The 19,344-nt window shown below is 38.7% G+C and overlaps 1 protein-coding gene across 1 annotated transcript in view; it reads right to left on the bottom strand.

Annotated features, from left to right (window-relative positions):
* Window positions 1–7,833: 7,833 nt before the first annotated feature.
* Window positions 7,834–19,344, bottom strand: part of map3k22 (mitogen-activated protein kinase kinase kinase 22) — a 128,158-nt gene continuing 116,647 nt past the window's right edge. The window contains exons 16-18 of the mRNA XM_061921267.1: window positions 18,107–18,236; window positions 13,021–13,198; window positions 7,834–12,954 (exon numbers count right to left, since the gene is read on the bottom strand). Coding sequence (XP_061777251.1) covers window positions 12,726–12,954; window positions 13,021–13,198; window positions 18,107–18,236 — 537 coding nt within the window. The 3' untranslated portion in view covers window positions 7,834–12,725. The remainder of the gene's footprint in view (window positions 12,955–13,020; window positions 13,199–18,106; window positions 18,237–19,344) is intronic.

The raw sequence follows: 19,344 nt of genomic DNA on the forward strand, positions 1-19,344 counted from the left end.
AACGCAGATTTCTTGCCGGGACATATGGTACAATACAATCGGCAAGATAGGATGGAGTTAGACCGTGTAGTATTTTATACGTAAGTAGTAAAACCTTAAAGTCACATCTTAAGTGCACAGGAAGCCAGTATAGGTATATATATATACATATATATATATATATATATATATATATATATAGGTATATAAGTATATACAGTATAGGTATATATGTATGTATATATGTATATAAGTATAGGTGTATATATAGGTATATATGTATATACAGTATATATATATATAGGTATATATGTATATACAGTATAGGTGTATATATATATATAAGTATAGGTGTATATATGTATATACAGTATAGGTATATATATATATATATATATATATATATATATAGGTATATAAGTATAGGTGTATATATAGGTATATATGTATATAAGTATATACAGTACAGGTGTATATATAGGTATATATGTATATAAGTATATACAGTATAGGTGTATATATATAGGTATATATGTATATAAGTATAGGTGTATATATATAGGTATATATATATATATATATATATGTATATATAGGTATATAAGTATAGGTGTATATATAGGTATATATGTATATAAGTATATACAGTACAGGTGTATATATAGGTATATATGTATATACAGTACAGGTGTATATATAGGTATATATGTATATACAGTATAGGTGTATATATAGGTATATAAGTATATACAGTACAGGTGTATATATAGGTATATATGTATATAAGTATATACAGTATAGGTGTATATATAGGTATATATGTATATAAGTATATACAGTACAGGCGTAATATGATCAATCTGTCTTGTTCTTGTCAAAAGTTTAGCAGCCGCATATTAAAGAATTATAGGAAAAATAAACAACATGTAAATTGGAATGGCCATTCACATTTTCAACATAAATTACAGAACCTTCAATATTTACAATGTGATACAGTACTTGATTCAGTCCTTGTTTTTGACCAAGAATGGTATAGGCGCAACACGACCGTTCATCAAAGGACCTCGCCAAGTCCACGTTGTGTTGGCAGTGTCCAGAGGGGTTTTAGTGAAGGTAACACGGTAAATGTGGAAGTTCAGGGAGGACAGAAATGAACTTATGAAAAACCAAAAAAGGGAAAAAACAGAGCGGCTGCTGAGGAGCCTCCTACCCGCCCGGCTCGGTTGGGTGGACTCAGTTCGGTTGGTTGGGTTCCAGGCATGAAGCTTCAGACTCTAGCTCGCCATCCAACATGTCCTGTACAACAAGGGCAGGACCAGGCAATTTTACAGTGCACGCACACAAAATACATTCAGATACTAAATAATTCTACTGTATTCAAATATTATTTAGTATTTACATGTTCAGAACTTTTATGGACAGAATTTCTAGGCGCAGGGGTTCCGGTTTGGTGACCGCAGGATTAGGTCTCTGCTTTTTGCAGATGATGTGGTCCTGATGGCTTCATCTGACCGGGATCTTCAGCTCTCGCTGGATGGGTTCGCAGCCGAGTGTGAAGCGACCGGAATGAGAATCAGCTCCTCCAAGTCCGAGTCCATGGTTCTCTCCCGGAAAAGGGTGGAGTGCCATCTACGGGTTGGGGAGGAGACCCTGCCCCAAGTGGAGGAGTTCAAGTACCTAGGAGTCTTGGGAAGAGTGGATGGTGAGATCAACAGGCGGATCGGTGCGGCGTCTTCAGTAATGCGGACGTTGTACCGATCCGTTGTGGTGAAGAAGGAGCTGAGCCGGAAGGCAAAGCTCTCAATTTACCGGTCGATCTACGTTCCCATCCTCACCTATGGTCATGAGCTTTGGGTCATGACCGAAAGGATAAGATCACGGGTACAAGCGGCCCAAATGAGTTTGGGTCTCTCCCTTAGAGATATGGTGAGAAGCTCTGCCATCCGGGAGGAACTCAAAGTAAAGCCGCTGCTCCTTCACATCGAGAGGAGCCAGATGAGGTGGTTCGGGCATCTGGTCAGGATGCCACCCGAACGCCTCCCTAGGGAGGTGTTTAGGGCACGTCCAACCGGTAGGAGGCCACGGGGAAGACCCAGGACACGTTGGGAAGACTATGTCTCCCGGCTGGCCTGGGAACGCCTCGGGATCCCCCGGGAAGAGTTAGACAAAGTGGCTGGGGAGAGGGAAGTCTGGGTTTCCCTGCTTAGGCTGCTGCCCCCGCGACCCGACCTCAGATAAGCGGAAGATGATGGATGGATGGATGGATGTATTCAAATAGCAAGCATATTTCTTAATATTGTACAATAATTCATGAATCCAATCAGAATAAATATCCATCCATCCATCATCTTCCGCTTATCCGAGGTCGGGTCGGACCCTATTGAATCTGCTGCGTTTTATTATTATTATTGTTTATTCCGCACCTTCGCACCCTAATTTGACCCCCTTAACATGCTTCAAAACTCACCAAATTTGACACACACGTTGGGCCTTCCGAACATATTAAGCAACCAAACCCCAAAAATAAAAATTGCGCGCTAGCGCCCCCTAGGAAGAAAAAAAAAACAGACTGCTTGTAACTTCCGTTAGGAATGTCGTAGAGACATGAAACAAAAACCTCTATGTAGGTCTGACTTAGACCTACATTTCCAATAAAAAACGTCTATACCTAAAATCAACAGAAATTTTGCAAAAACCTCATTCAAAGCAAAAATTTCGCAAAAAATGCTATTTTTGCCCCTTTGAGCTGTAATTTGACCCCCTTAAAATGCTTCAAAACTCACCAAACTTGGCACACACATCAGGACTGGCAGAAATTGCAATCTAATGAAAAAAAAAACAATAATAAAACTCAAAATTGCGCTCTAGCGCAATTTTTTAATAAAACAGAAAAAACTGCTCCGAGGAAGAAAACACAAACAAAATTGCTTGTAACTTCCGTTAGGAATGTCGTAGAGACATGAAACAAAAAGCTCTATGTAGGTCTGACTTAGACCTACATTTCCAATAAAAAACGTCTATACCTAAAATCAACAGAAATTTTGCAAAAACTCATTCAAAGCAAAAATTTCGCCCAAAATGCTATTTTTGCCCCTTTGAGCTGTAATTTGACCCCCTTAAAATGCTTCAAAACTCACCAAACTTGGCACACACATCAGAACTGGCAGAAATTGCAATCTAATGGAAAAAAAAACAATAATAAAACTCAAAATTGCGCTCTAGCGCAATTTTTTAATAAAACACAGAAAAAACTGCTCCGAGGAAGAAAACACAAACAAAATTGCTTGTAACTTCCGGTAGGAATGTCGTAGAGACATGAAACAAAAAGCTCTATGTAGGTCTGACTTAGACCTACATTTCCAATAAAAAACGTCTATACCTAAAATCAACAGAAATTTTGCAAAAACCTCATTCAAAGCAAAAATTTCGCAAAAAATGCTATTTTTGCCTCTTTCATCTGTAATTTGACCCCCTTAAAATGCTTCAAAACTCACCAAACTTGGCACACACATCAGGACTGGCAGAAATTGCAATCGAATGAAAAAAAAACAATAATAAAACTCAAAATTGCGCTCTAGCGTAATTTTTTAATAAAACACAGAAAAAACTGCTCCGAGGAAGAAAACACAAACAAAATTGCTTGTAACTTCCGGTAGGAATGCCGGAAAGACATGAAACAAAAACTTCTATGTAAGTCTGACTTAGACCTACATTTCCAATAAAAAACGTCTATACCTAAAATCAACAGAAATTTTGCAAAAACTCACTCAAAGCAAAAATTTCGCAAAAAATGCTATTTTTGCCCCTTTGAGCTGTAATTTGACCCCCTTAAAATGCTTCAAAACTCACCAAACTTGGCACACACATCAGGACTGGCAGAAATTGCAATCTAATGGAAAAAAAAAAACAATAATAAAACTCAAAATTGCGCTCTAGCGCAATTTTTTAATAAAACACAGAAAAAACTGCTCCGAGGAAGAAAACACAAACAAAATTGCTTGTAACTTCCGGTAGGAATGTCGTAGAGACATGAAACAAAAACCTCTATGTAGGTCTGACTTAGACCTACATTTACAATAAAAAACGTCTATACCCAAAATCAACAGAAATTTTGCAAAAACTCATTCAAAGCAAAAATTTCGCAAAAATGCTATTTTTGCCCCTTTGAGCTGTAATTTGACCCCCTTAAAATGCTTCAAAACTCACCAAACTTGGCACACACATCAGAACTGGCAGAAATTGCAATCTAATGGAAAAAAAAAACAATAATAAAACTCAAAATTGCGCTCTAGCGCAATTTTTTAATAAAACACAGAAAAAACTGCTCCGAGGAAGAAAACACAAACAAAATTGCTTGTAACTTCCGGTAGGAATGTCGTAGAGACATGAAACAAAAAGCTCTATGTAGGTCTGACTTAGACCTACATTTCCAATAAAAAACGTCTATACCTAAAATCAACAGAAATTTTGCAAAAACCTCATTCAAAGCAAAAATTTCGCAAAAAATGCTATTTTTGCCTCTTTCATCTGTAATTTGACCCCCTTAAAATGCTTCAAAACTCACCAAACTTGGCACACACATCAGGACTGGCAGAAATTGCAATCGAATGAAAAAAAAACAATAATAAAACTCAAAATTGCGCTCTAGCGTAATTTTTTAATAAAACACAGAAAAAAACTGCTCCGAGGAAGAAAACACAAACAAAATTGCTTGTAACTTCCGGTAGGAATGCCGGAAAGACATGAAACAAAAACTTCTATGTAAGTCTGACTTAGACCTACATTTCCAATAAAAAACGTCTATACCTAAAATCAACAGAAATTTTGCAAAAACTCACTCAAAGCAAAAATTTCGCAAAAAATGCTATTTTTGCCCCTTTGAGCTGTAATTTGACCCCCTTAAAATGCTTCAAAACTCACCAAACTTGGCACACACATCAGGACTGGCAGAAATTGCAATCTAATGGAAAAAAAAAAACAATAATAAAACTCAAAATTGCGCTCTAGCGCAATTTTTTAATAAAACACAGAAAAAACTGCTCCGAGGAAGAAAACACAAACAAAATTGCTTGTAACTTCCGGTAGGAATGTCGTAGAGACATGAAACAAAAACCTCTATGTAGGTCTGACTTAGACCTACATTTACAATAAAAAACGTCTATACCCAAAATCAACAGAAATTTTGCAAAAACTCATTCAAAGCAAAAATTTCGCAAAAAATGCTATTTTTGCCCCTTTGAGCTGTAATTTGACCCCCTTAAAATGCTTCAAAACTCACCAAACTTGGCACACACATCAGGACTGGCAGAAATTGCAATCTAATGAAAAAAAAAACAATAATAAAACTCAAAATTGCGCTCTAGCGCAATTTTTTAATAAAACACAGAAAAAACTGCTCCGAGGAAGAAAACACAAACAAAATTGCTTGTAACTTCCGGTAGGAATGTCGTAGAGACATGAAACAAAAACCTCTATGTAGGTCTGACTTAGACCTACATTTCCAATGGAAAACGTCTATACCTAAAATCAACAGTAATTTTGCAAAAACTCATTCAAAGCAAAAATTTCGCAAAAAATGCTATTTTTGCCCCTTTGAGCTGTAATTTGACCCCCTTAAAATGCTTCAAAACTCACCAAACTTGGCACACACATCAGGACTGGCAGAAATTGCAATCTAATGAAAAAAAAAAACAATAATAAAACTCAAAATTGCGCTCTAGCGCAATTTTTTAATAAAACACAGAAAAAACTGCTCCGAGGAAGAAAACACAAACAAAATTGCTTGTAACTTCCGGTAGGAATGTCGTAGAGACATGAAACGAAAACCTCTATGTAGGTCTGACTTAGACCTACATTTACAATAAAAAACGTCTATACCCAAAATCAACAGAAATTTTGCAAAAACTCATTCAAAGCAAAAATTTCGCAAAAAATGCTATTTTTGCCCCTTTGAGCTGTAATTTGACCCCCTTAAAATGCTTCAAAACTCACCAAACTTGGCACACACATCAGGACTGGCAGAAATTGCAATCTAATGAAAAAAAAAACAATAATAAAACTCAAAATTGCGCTCTAGCGCAATTTTTTAATAAAACACAGAAAAAACTGCTCCGAGGAAGAAAACACAAACAAAATTGCTTGTAACTTCCGGTAGGAATGTCGTAGAGACATGAAACAAAAACCTCTATGTAGGTCTGACTTAGACCTACATTTCCAATGGAAAACGTCTATACCTAAAATCAACAGTAATTTTGCAAAAACTCATTCAAGCAAAAATTTCGCAAAAAATGCTATTTTTGCCCCTTTGAGCTGTAATTTGACCCCTTAAAATGCTTCAAAACTCACCAAACTTGGCACACACATCAGGACTGGCAGAAATTGCAATCTAATGAAAAAAAAAAAACAATAATAAAACTCAAAATTGCGCTCTAGCGCAATTTTTTAATAAAACACAGAAAAAACTGCTCCGAGGAGGAAAACACAAACAAAATTGCTTGTAACTTCCGGTAGGAATGTCGTAGAGACATGAAACAAAAAGCTCTATGTAGGTCTGACTTAGACCTACATTTCCAATAAAAAACGTCTATACCTAAAATCAACAGAAATTTTGCAAAAACCTCATTCAAAGCAAAATTTCGCAAAAAATGCTATTTTTGCCCCTTTGAGCTGTAATTTGACCCCTTAAAATGCTTCAAAACTCACCAAACTTGGCACACACATCAGGACTGGCAGAAATTGCAATCTAATGAAAAAAAAACAATAATAATTTTTTAATAAAACACAGAAAAAACTGCTCCGAGGAAGAAAACACAAACAAAATTGCTTGTAACTTCCGGTAGGAATGCGGAAAGACATGAAACAAAAACGTCTATGTAGGTCTCACTTAGACCTACATTTTAATAATTGACAGCCTGCAGAAAATGCATCCAATGCATTTTATGATGCAGTCCAGTCAACCACTGTCTGCTATGCACTTTATTCGTTGGTAGATTTTGATATTAGAGAATTAATATTTTGATATAAAAAAATATATATATATATTATATAATAAATAAATAAAAATATTATTAGAATAAATAATATATTTTTTATATCAAAATATTAATTCTCTAATATCAAAATCTACCAACAAATAAAGTGCATAGCAGACAGTGGTTGACTGGACTGCATCATAAAATGCATTGGATGCATAGCGTTGACAAACATCAAACAATTAACACAACCCAGAAACAAATCAGACAATTGTTGAGAGTTCTAACGTTTCATTTAGTTGACTTTATTCAGAGAAACAGACATAGAAGTAGATGCTAACCGCTCCATTCAAAATGAATGGAGCGGCTAAGCTACACAGATGCAACTCACCAATTCCGCAGATAAATCCCGCACGACGACCCACGGCTTCAGTAGTTGGCTCCTAAAGTTCCACATTATTACATTTTAGTTAAAAGCTTAATTAGTAATTAAAGTGTCAAAACTGAGTCACATACCTCACGCTCTTCCTGGAAGCAGCCTACTGGATTTTATGCTTCCCGCCGTAGGTCACGTCAGCGCGTGACGCAATGACGCACCGCGTGACGTAATGACGCACGCAAAGACACGAAAATAAATAGGATATTTAATTGGGATTTGATAGATTATTTAAATAGAAAGATATTTAATTAGAAATAATATTCAATAGGGTTTTGAGAGGATATTTAAATAGAATACAAAGATGGAGAGTATTTTTTTTTTTGAGTAGTTGTGCTCACTGGAAATAAAGAAAGAATAATCAGTAGAAGTTAGAATAAAAATAAACTAAGCTTCTTCCTGTTTCTTTTCATCAGGGGTTTGGAGGGAATAAAAAGAGGAGCCAGATGGGGAAAGGGACTTGGACCTTTGATTTATTAAGTTAAATGTACAAAAGAATACAGTTTGAATTGTTGAGACAAATTCAAAGCCTTTGAGCGTTTCAAAAAAGGGAAAAAAAAAGCTCATAGAAAAGTGCAGAACGATGTGTATTTACAGTATATTTATATATATATTTTTGTTTCATATAAAATATGGTTTTTTTTTACAAGAAGTAAGGCACAGAAAGATTTGATCATGTTTGTTCAAAGTGTCACAGGCGGGGATGTGATTGACACGTGTGTCCTCCGTGTTGTCTCAGCCAACACAACAACAACACAACATTGCATCGGAAGCTGACGCGTACAGGAAGAAGACAAAGGAAATGTCACCTGGTGTAAATGGTAAATAAAATGAAAATACAACATATATTTAATTGAGAAGATATTCACCTTCCGAGGCCATTTATCAACAACACCCGGAAAACGCCGCTGGCTTTGCTGGGGCCCGAGCTCGTCTAAAATGGACCGATGCAAAGTGTGGTCTAACGAGTCCACATTTCCGATTGTTTTTGGGAACTCCGGACCAAAGAGGAAAAGAACCATCCGGATTGTTCAAGGTGCAAAGTGTAAAAGGCAGCATGTGTGATGGTATGGGGGTGCATTAGTGCCCAAGGCAGGTGTAACTTACACACCTGTGAAGGCACCATTAATGCTGAATGGTCCATACATACCATTAAAGCTGAAAGGTACATACATGTTGTTATCATGGACGCCCCTGCTTATTTCAGCAAGACAATGCCAAGCCACGTGTTACAACACTCTTCATAATAAAAGAGTGCGGGTACTAGACTGGCCTGCCTGTAGTCCAGACCTGTCGGCCATTGAAAAGGATTTGCAAATCATTGTATTCTGTTTTTATTTACTATTTACACAAAGTGACAACTTCACTGCTTTTGGGGGTTTGTGGTAATACTGGCAATGGGATTCTGACACATTCTCTTCTTTGGCCAACAGCTGCAATGGACACACACACACACACACACACACACACACACACACACACACACACACACACACACACACACACACACACACACACAAATGACACATTCTACTGTGTCACTGACGCACACTATTGAGTCAATGACACACAAAAAGGACACACACTATCATGTCATCAACACACACTATTGCGTCAATGACACACAAAAAGGACACACACTATCATGTCATCAAAACACACTATTGCGTCAATGACACAAATGAAGGACACACACTATTGCGTCATTGACACCCAATATTGTGTCATCGACACACACACTATTGCGTCATGGACACACACAAAGGACACACACTATTGCGTCATTGACACCCACTATTGTGTCATCGACACACACACTATTGCGTCATGGACACACACACAAAGGACACACACTATTGCGTCATTGACACCTAATATTGTGTCATCGACACACACACTATTGCGTCATGGACACACACAAAGGACACACACTATTGCGTCATTGATACACCCATTTTTGCGTCATCGACACACACACTATTGCTTAATGGACACACACAAAGGACACACACTATTGCGTCATGGACACACAAACTTTCGCGTCATGGACACACACACTATTGCGTCATGGACACACACTATTGTGTCATAGACACACACAAAGGACACACACTATTGCGTCATAGACACACACAAAGGACACCCACTATTGCGTCATTGACACTCACTATTGTGTCATCGACACACACACTATTGTGTCATGGCCACACACTATTGCGTCATAGACACACACAAAGGACACACACTATTGCGTCATTGACACACCCATTTTTGCGTCATCGACACACACACTATTGCTTAATGGACACACACAAAGGACACACACTATTGCGTCATGGACACACTCACTTTTGCGTCATAGACACACACAAAGGACACACACTATTGCGTCATGGCCACCCATTATTGCGTCATAGACACACACAAAGGACACACACTATTGCGTCATGGACACACTCACTTTTGCGTCATAGACACACACAAAGGACACACACTATTGCGTCATGGCCACCCATTATTGCGTCATAGACACACACAAAGGACACACACTATTGCGTCATGGACACACTCACTTTTGCGTCATAGACACACACAAAGGACACACACTATTGCGTCATGGCCACCCATTATTGCGTCATAGACACACACAAAGGACACACACTATTGCGTCATAGACACACACAAAGGACACACACTATTGCGTCATGGCCACCCATTATTGCGTCATAGACACACACAAAGGACACACACTATTGCGTCATAGACACACACAAAGGACACACACTATTGCGTCATGGACACACTCACTTTTGCGTCATAGACACACACAAAGGACACACACTATTGCGTCATGGCCACCCATTATTGCGTCATAGACACACACAAAGGACACACACTATTGCGTCATGGCCACCCATTATTGCGTCATAGACACACACAAAGGACACACACTATTGCGTCATGGCCACCCATTATTGCGTCATAGACACACACAAAGGACACACACTATTGCGTCATGGACACACTCCCTTTTGCGTCATAGACACACACAAAGGACACACTATTGCGTCATGGCCACCCATTATTGCGTCATAGACACACACAAAGGACACACACTATTGCGTCATGGACACACACTATTGTGTCATAGACACACACAAAGGACACACACTATTGCGTCATGGCCAACCACAATTACGTCATTGACACACACAAAGGACACACACTATTGTGTCATGGCCACCCATTATTGCGTCATAGACACACACAAAGGACACACACACTATTGCGTCATGGACACACTCACTTTTGCGTCATAGACACACACAAAGGACACACACTATTGCGTCATGGCCACCCATTATTGCGTCATAGACACACACAAAGGACACACACTATTGCGTCATGGCCACCCATTATTGCGTCATAGACACACACAAAGGACACACACTATTGCGTCATGGCCACCCATTATTGCGTCACAGACACACACAAAGGACACACACTATTGCGTCATCGACACACACACTATTGTGTCATTGACACCCACTATTGCGTCATCGACACACACACTATTGCGTCATTGACAAACACTATTGTGTCATAGACACACACAAAGGACACAAACTATTGCGTCATGGCCAACCACAATTACGTCATTGACACACACAAAGGACACACACTATTGTGTCATGGCCACACACTATTGCGTCATGGACACACACAATTGCGTCATGGACACACACAATTGCGTCATTGACACACACAAAGGACACACACTATTGCGTCATTGACACCCACTATTGCGTCATCGACACACACACTATTGTGTCAATGACACACACAAAGGACACACACTATTGTGTCATTGCCACACACTATTGCGTCATGGCCACCCACAATTGCGTCATTGACACACACAAAGGACACACACTATTGCGTAATCGACACACACACTATTGTGTCATTGACACCCACTATTGCGTCATCGACACACACACTATTGCGTCGATGACACACACAAAGGACACACACTATTGCGTCATGGCCAACCACAATTGCGTCATTGACACACACAAAGGACACACACTATTGCGTAATCGACACACACACTATTGTGTCATTGACACCCACTATTGCGTCATCGACACACACACTATTGCGTCGATGACACACACTATTGCGTCATGGCCAACCACAATTGCGTCATTGACACACACAAAGGACACACACTATTGCGTCATTGACACCCACTATTGCGTCATCGACACACACATTATTGTGTCAATGACACACACAAAGGACACACACTATTGCGTCATGGCCACACACAAAGGACACACACTATTGCGTCATAGACTCACACTATTGCGTCATTGACACCCACTATTGTGTCATCGACACACACACTATCGCGTCATGGACACACACAAAGGACACACACTATTGCGTCATGGACACACACAAAGGACACACACTATTGCGTCATGGACACACACAAAGGACACACACTATTGCGTCATGGACACACACAAAGGACACACACTATTGCGTCATGGCCACCCACTATTGCGTCATAGACTCACACTATTGCGTCATTGACACACACTATTGTGTCATCGACACACACTATTGTGTCATGGACACACACAAAGGACACACACTATTGCGTCATGGCCACACACTATTGCGTCATAGACTCACACTATTGCGTCATTGACACACCCACTATTGCGTCATGGACACACACTATTGTGTCATCGACACACACTATTGCGTCATGGACACACACGAAGGACACACACTATTGCGTCATGGAAACCGATTATTGCCTCATTGACAGCCACTATTGCGTCATGGCCACACCCACTATTGCGTCATGGACACACCCACAATTGCGTCATGGCCCCACCCACTATTGCGTCATAGCCCCCCCCAAGGCGGGGCGCATAAAAGGAGTATAAAATGGAGGTGATATAAACAAGTGATTATGTGCAAAGTCAGCAGAGCCTCAGGACGAGGTTGGTGCACAATGGTGGTGGTAAGGCGTGTGACGAGGTTGGTGCACAATGGTGGTGGTAAGGCGTGTGACGAGGTTGGTGCACAATGGTGGTGGTAAGGCGTGTGACGAGGTTGGTGCACAATGGTGGTGGTAAGGCGTGTGGGTAGACAATATTTGGAGTAAGAAAGAGTTTACAGTACAAACAATACTTCAACAAGTCTGTGTTTTTGTGGAGTGGGAAAAGAAGGCCGCAAAAGTGCTTTCTCGCCGCTCAGGCCACGCCCCCTCCCGTCACAGGGTCCACCCCGGCGGCCTGACCTGGACCAGGTGGGCGGGGTCAGAAGCCGCCCTGCACGAAGGCGTGGGCCAGCAGGGCGTCGGCGGTGGGTCGCCACTTCTCCTCCACGAAGATCTGCCGCAGGAAGTCCCTGCAGGCGTCGGACACGCCCTCCGGGAGGACAGGCTTGGTGGGCTGGGTGGCGATCTTAAAGATGGCCGCCATGGCCTCGTACTCGGCCCAGGGGGGCTTCTGGGTGAGCATCTCCACCACCGTGCACGCCACACTCCTGCGGAGCACAGGGGGGAGGGGTCAGGGGGGGAGGGGCCACCTCGGGCGAGCGCGTCCCGCTTACCACACGTCCGCCTTGCGTCCGTATCCTTCGCCGTTGATGACCTCCGGGCTCATCCAGTAGGGGGTGCCGGTCACAGACTTGATGCCCGTGCCAGACATGCAGATGGTCTGAATGCGCTTGCTGGCCCCGAAGTCTCCCAGCTTCACGTTCCCGGACGAGTCCCTCAGGATGTTGGCGCCTGCGGAACACGAAGGTCAGGCGCTTTAGGTCAGGAAGTCACATGACCTCAACCAGGAAGTCACATCACTTCCAAAAGGAAGTTACATGACTAGCACCAGGAAGTCACATGACCTCCACCAGGAAGTCACATCATCTCTGCCAGGAAGTCACATGACTTCCACCAGAAAAGTCACTTGACTTCCACCACGGCATTACATGAAAGTCACATGACTTCCACGAGGAAGTCACACAACTTACACCAGGAAGTCATATGACTTCCACCAGGAAGTCACACAACTTCCACCAGGAAGTCACATGACTTCCACCAGGACATTACATGAAAGTCACATGACTTCCACCACGGCATTACATGAAAGTCACATGACTTCCACGAGGAAGTCACACAACTTACACCAGGAAGTCATATGACTTCCACCAGGAAGTCACACAACTTCCACCAGGAAGTCACATGACTTCCACCAGGAAGTCACATGACTTCCACCAGAAAGTCACGTCACTTCCAACAGTAAGTCATATGACTTCCACCAGGACATTACATGAAAGTCACATGACTTCCACCAGGACATTACATGAAAGTCACATGACTTCCACCAGGAAGTCACATGACCTACACCAGGAAGTCACATTATCTCCGCCAGGAAGTCACATGACTTCCACTAGGAAGTCACAAGGAAGTTACATGACTACCACCAGGAAGTCACATGACTTCCACTAGGAAGTCACAAGGAAGTTACATGACTACCACCAGGAAGTCACATGACTTCCACCAGAAAAGTCACATGACTTCCACTAGGAAGTCACAAGGAAGTTACATGACTACCACCAGGAAGTCACATGACTTCCACCAGAAAAGTCACATGACTTCCACTAGGAAGTCACAAGGAAGTTACATGACTACCACCAGGAAGTCACATGACTTCCATCAGAAAAGTCACACGACTTCCACTAGGAAGTCACAAGGAAGTTACATGACTACCACCAGGAAGTCACATGACTTCCACCAGGAGGTCACATCAATTCCACCAGGACGTTACATGAAAGTCACATGACCTCCACCAGGAAGCCACATTATCTCCGCCAGGAAGTCACAAAGAAGTCACATGACTTCCACCAGGACATTACATGAAAGTCCCATGACCTCCATCAGAAAGTCATGTGACTTCCACAAGGATTTCGCATAACTTCCAACAGGAAGTCCCATGACTTCCACCAGGAAGTCACATCACTTCCAACAGTAAGTCACATGACTTCCACCAGGAAGTCACATTACTTCCAACAGGAAGTCACATGACTTCCACAAAGAATTCACATAACTTCCAACAGGAAGTCACATGACTTCCACCAGGACATTACATGAAAGTCACATGACTTCCGCCAGGAAGTCACATGACTTCCATCAGGAAGTTACATCACTTCCACCAGGAAGTCATATGACTTCCAACAGGAAGTTACATGACTTCCACCAGGAAGTAACATGAAAGTCACATGACCTCCGCCAGGAAGTCACATGACTTCCAAAAGGAACTCACATGACTTCCACCAAGACGTAACATGAAAGTCACATGACCTCCACCAGGAAGCCACATTATCTCCGCCAGGAAGTCACAAAGAAGTCACATGACTTCCACCAGGACATTACATGAAAGTCCCATGACCTCCATCAGAAAGTCATGTGACTTCCACAAGGATTTCGCATAACTTCCAACAGGAAGTCCCATGACTTCCACCAGGAAGTCACATCACTTCCAACAGTAAGTCACATGACTTCCACCAGGAAGTCACATTACTTCCAACAGGAAGTCACATGACTTCCACAAAGAATTCACATAACTTCCAACAGGAAGTCACATGACTTCCACCAGGACATTACATGAAAGTCACATGACTTCCGCCAGGAAGTCACATGACTTCCATCAGGAAGTTACATCACTTCCACCAGGAAGTCATATGACTTCCAACAGGAAGTTACATGACTTCCACCAGGAAGTAACATGAAAGTCACATGACCTCCGCCAGGAAGTCACATGACTTCCAAAAGGAACTCACATGACTTCCACCAAGACGTAACATGAAAGTCACATGACCTCCACCAGGAAGCCACATTATCTCCGCCAGGAAGTCACAAAGAAGTCACATGACTTCCACCAGGACATTACATGAAAGTCCCATGACCTCCATCAGAAAGTCATGTGACTTCCACAAGGATTTCGCATAACTTCCAACAGGAAGTCCCATGACTTCCACCAGGAAGTCACATCACTTCCAACAGTAAGTCACATGACTTCCACCAGGAAGTCACATTACTTCCAACAGGAAGTCACATGACTTCCACAAAGAATTCACATAACTTCCAACAGGAAGTCACATGACTTCCACCAGGACATTACATGAAAGTCACATGACTTCCGCCAGGAAGTCACATGACTTCCATCAGGAAGTTACATCACTTCCACCAGGAAGTCATATGACTTCCAACAGGAAGTTACATGACTTCCACCAGGAAGTAACATGAAAGTCACATGACCTCCGCCAGGAAGTCACATGACTTCCAAAAGGAACTCACATGACTTCCACCAAGACGTAACATGAAAGTCACATGACCTCCACCAGGAAGCCACATTATCTCCGCCAGGAAGTCACAAAGAAGTCACATGACTTCCACCAGGACATTACATGAAAGTCCCATGACCTCCATCAGAAAGTCATGTGACTTCCACAAGGATTTCGCATAACTTCCAACAGGAAGTCCCATGACTTCCACCAGGAAGTCACATCACTTCCAACAGTAAGTCACATGACTTCCACCAGGAAGTCACATTACTTCCAACAGGAAGTCACATGACTTCCACAAAGAATTCACATAACTTCCAACAGGAAGTCACATGACTTCCACCAGGACATTACATGAAAGTCACATGACTTCCGCCAGGAAGTCACATGACTTCCATCAGGAAGTTACATCACTTCCACCAGGAAGTCATATGACTTCCAACAGGAAGTTACATGACTTCCACCAGGAAGTAACATGAAAGTCACATGACCTCCGCCAGGAAGTCACATGACTTCCAAAAGGAACTCACATGACTTCCACCAAGACGTAACATGAAAGTCACATGACCCCATCAGGAAGTCACACAACGTTCAAAAGGAAGTCACATGACTTCCATCAGGAGGTCACATGACTTTCAACAGGAAGTCAAATGACTACCAACCGGACGTTACATGAAAGTCACATGACCTCCGCCAGGGAGTCACATCACTTCCAAAAGGGAGTCACATGACTTCCACCAGGAAGTCACATGACTTCCAACAGGAAATTACATGATTTCCAACAGGAAATCACATGACCTCCACCAGGAAGTCACATTATCGCCACCAGGAAGTCACATGACTTCCACCAGGACATTACATGAAAGTCACATGACCACCATCAGGAAGTCACATGTACCGTCAACAGGAAGTCACATGACAGCCATAATAATTATAGATGTATAAATAATAATATACATAATAATATAAAAAATATGTACAATAATAGATGTATAAATAATAATATACAATAATTATAGATGTATAAATAATAATATACATAACAATATAAAAAAATATATACAATAATAGATGTATGAATAATAATACACAATAATTATAGATGTATAAATATTAATATACAATAATAGTAGATGTATAAATAATTATGTACAATATTATAGATGTATAAATAATAATATACAATAATTATAGATGTATACATTCTATACAATAATTATAGATGTATAAATAATAATATACATAATAATATAAACAAAAATATACAATAATAGATGTATAAATAATAATACACAATAATTATAGATGTATAAATATTAATATACAATAATAGTAGATGTATAAATAATTATGTACAATATTATAGATGTATAAATAATAATATACAATAATTATAGATGTATACATTCTATACAATAATTATAGATGTATAAATTCTATACAATAATTATAGATGTATAAATAATAATATACAATAATTATAGATGTATAAATAATAATATACAATAATTATAGATGTATAAATTCTATACAATTATAGATGTATAAATAATAATATACAATAATTATAGATGTATAAATAATAATATACAATAATTATGGATGTATAAATTCTATACAATTATAGATGTATAAATAATAATATACAATAATTACAGATGTATAAATAATAATATACAATAATTATCGATGTATAAATAATAAAATACAATAATAATAGATGTATAAATATTAATATAAAATAATGATAGATGTATAAATAATAATATACAATAATTATAGATGTATAAATAATAATATACAATAATTATAGATGCATAAATATTAATATACACTAATTATAGATGTATAAATAATAATATACAATAATTATAGATGTATAAATAATAAAATACAATAATAATAGAAGTATAAATATTAATATACAATAATTACAGATGTATAAATAATAATATACAATTATAGATGTATAAGTATTAATATACGATAATAATAGATGTATAAATAATTATGTACAATATTATAGATGTATAAATAATAATAAACAATAATTATAGATGTATAAATAATAATATACAATAATTATAGATGTATAAATTCTATACAATAATTATAGATGTATAAATAATAATATACAATAATTACAGATGTATAAATAATAATATACAATAATTATAGATGTATAAATAATATACAATAATAAGAGATGTATAAATAATAATATACAATAATTATAGATGTATAAATAATATACAATAATAATAGATGTATAAATAATAATATACAATAATTATAGATGTATAAATATTAACATACAATAATAACAGATGTATAAAAAAAGGCGGGAGCTTTGTACCTTTGATGTCTCTGTGCACGATCATGTTGCTGTGCAGGTAGGACACACCTTGCAGGATCTGACGACTGTACCTCCTGCTCACCTTCTCTGTCAGCGCCCCGTACGCCTTCAGCTGGTCCTTGATGGAGCCCTGAGGAACACAACACCACATTTACAGACATCACACCCACGCTACCTGGCTGGGAGCATCTTTCCATGGCTGCAGTGTGACGATAACAAATATCAACCTAATCATTGTGGTATCGATTATGCACGCCTCTTGAGCTTGGTATCGTTGCAGTCAATGTCTGTGTGGATCCACCCATTTGTTTACTTTGTGACGCCGGTGAGCTAGTGTATCCTCCTGCGGTGTGTAGGGAAGTTAGAAGTAGCTAAAACACTGTAGAGGTACATTAGCCGCTGTTTAATTTTACTGTCAAAAGTTTTAACTTGAAGAAAGATGGTTTTATACTTGCCAATTGAGTTGTTTTTTTTAAATTAAAGTTTATTTGTTACTGGCAAATCTTTTTTTAATTAAAGCAAACAATTTACTTGCATTTTTTTAAATCAATAGCAAATTTATTTTTTTTGTAAATCTTTTTTAATACTTGCAAATGTTTTTCTCATTGAAGTAAATATATTTTTTAACTCGCAATTTTTTTACTAAAAGAAAAACTTTTTTTTTTTTAACATTTTTTTCCCGCAAATCATTTAGTTAATTAAGCAAACTTGCTATTTTATTTGCAAATAGTTTTTTAATTGAAGAAAAAACAAATATTTTTTTATGAAAGTTTATTTTTAAGAGCTCATATTTTTTAAATTAAAGTAAATAATAGTTAGTTGCAATTTTTTTTTGTTTAGGAAAAACATTTTATACTTGCAAATTAATTTTAATTAAAAACAATTGTAATACTTGCAAATGGTTTCTTGATTAAAGTAAATCTTTTTTTTTAACTTGCAATTTGTTTTTTATTAAATATTTATATTTTTTTATCATTTGAAGAAAACATTTTTTACCCACTAAACATTTTTGGAATTAAATAAAAATATTGTGTTTTACTTGCAAATCGTTTTTTTAATCAAGCAAAATTGCTATTTTACTTGCAAATATTTTTTTAATTGAAGTGAAACATTTGTTACTTGCAAATATTTTTTATTAAAAAAAACAAAACAGTTTTTTACTTCCAAATATTTTTTTTATGAAATTTTATTTTTATGAGCAAATATTTTTTTTAAATAAAGTAAATAATGATTTTGTT

Source organism: Nerophis ophidion, linkage group LG15, assembly GCF_033978795.1.
Source record: "Nerophis ophidion isolate RoL-2023_Sa linkage group LG15, RoL_Noph_v1.0, whole genome shotgun sequence".
Taxonomy (NCBI): domain Eukaryota; kingdom Metazoa; phylum Chordata; class Actinopteri; order Syngnathiformes; family Syngnathidae; genus Nerophis; species Nerophis ophidion.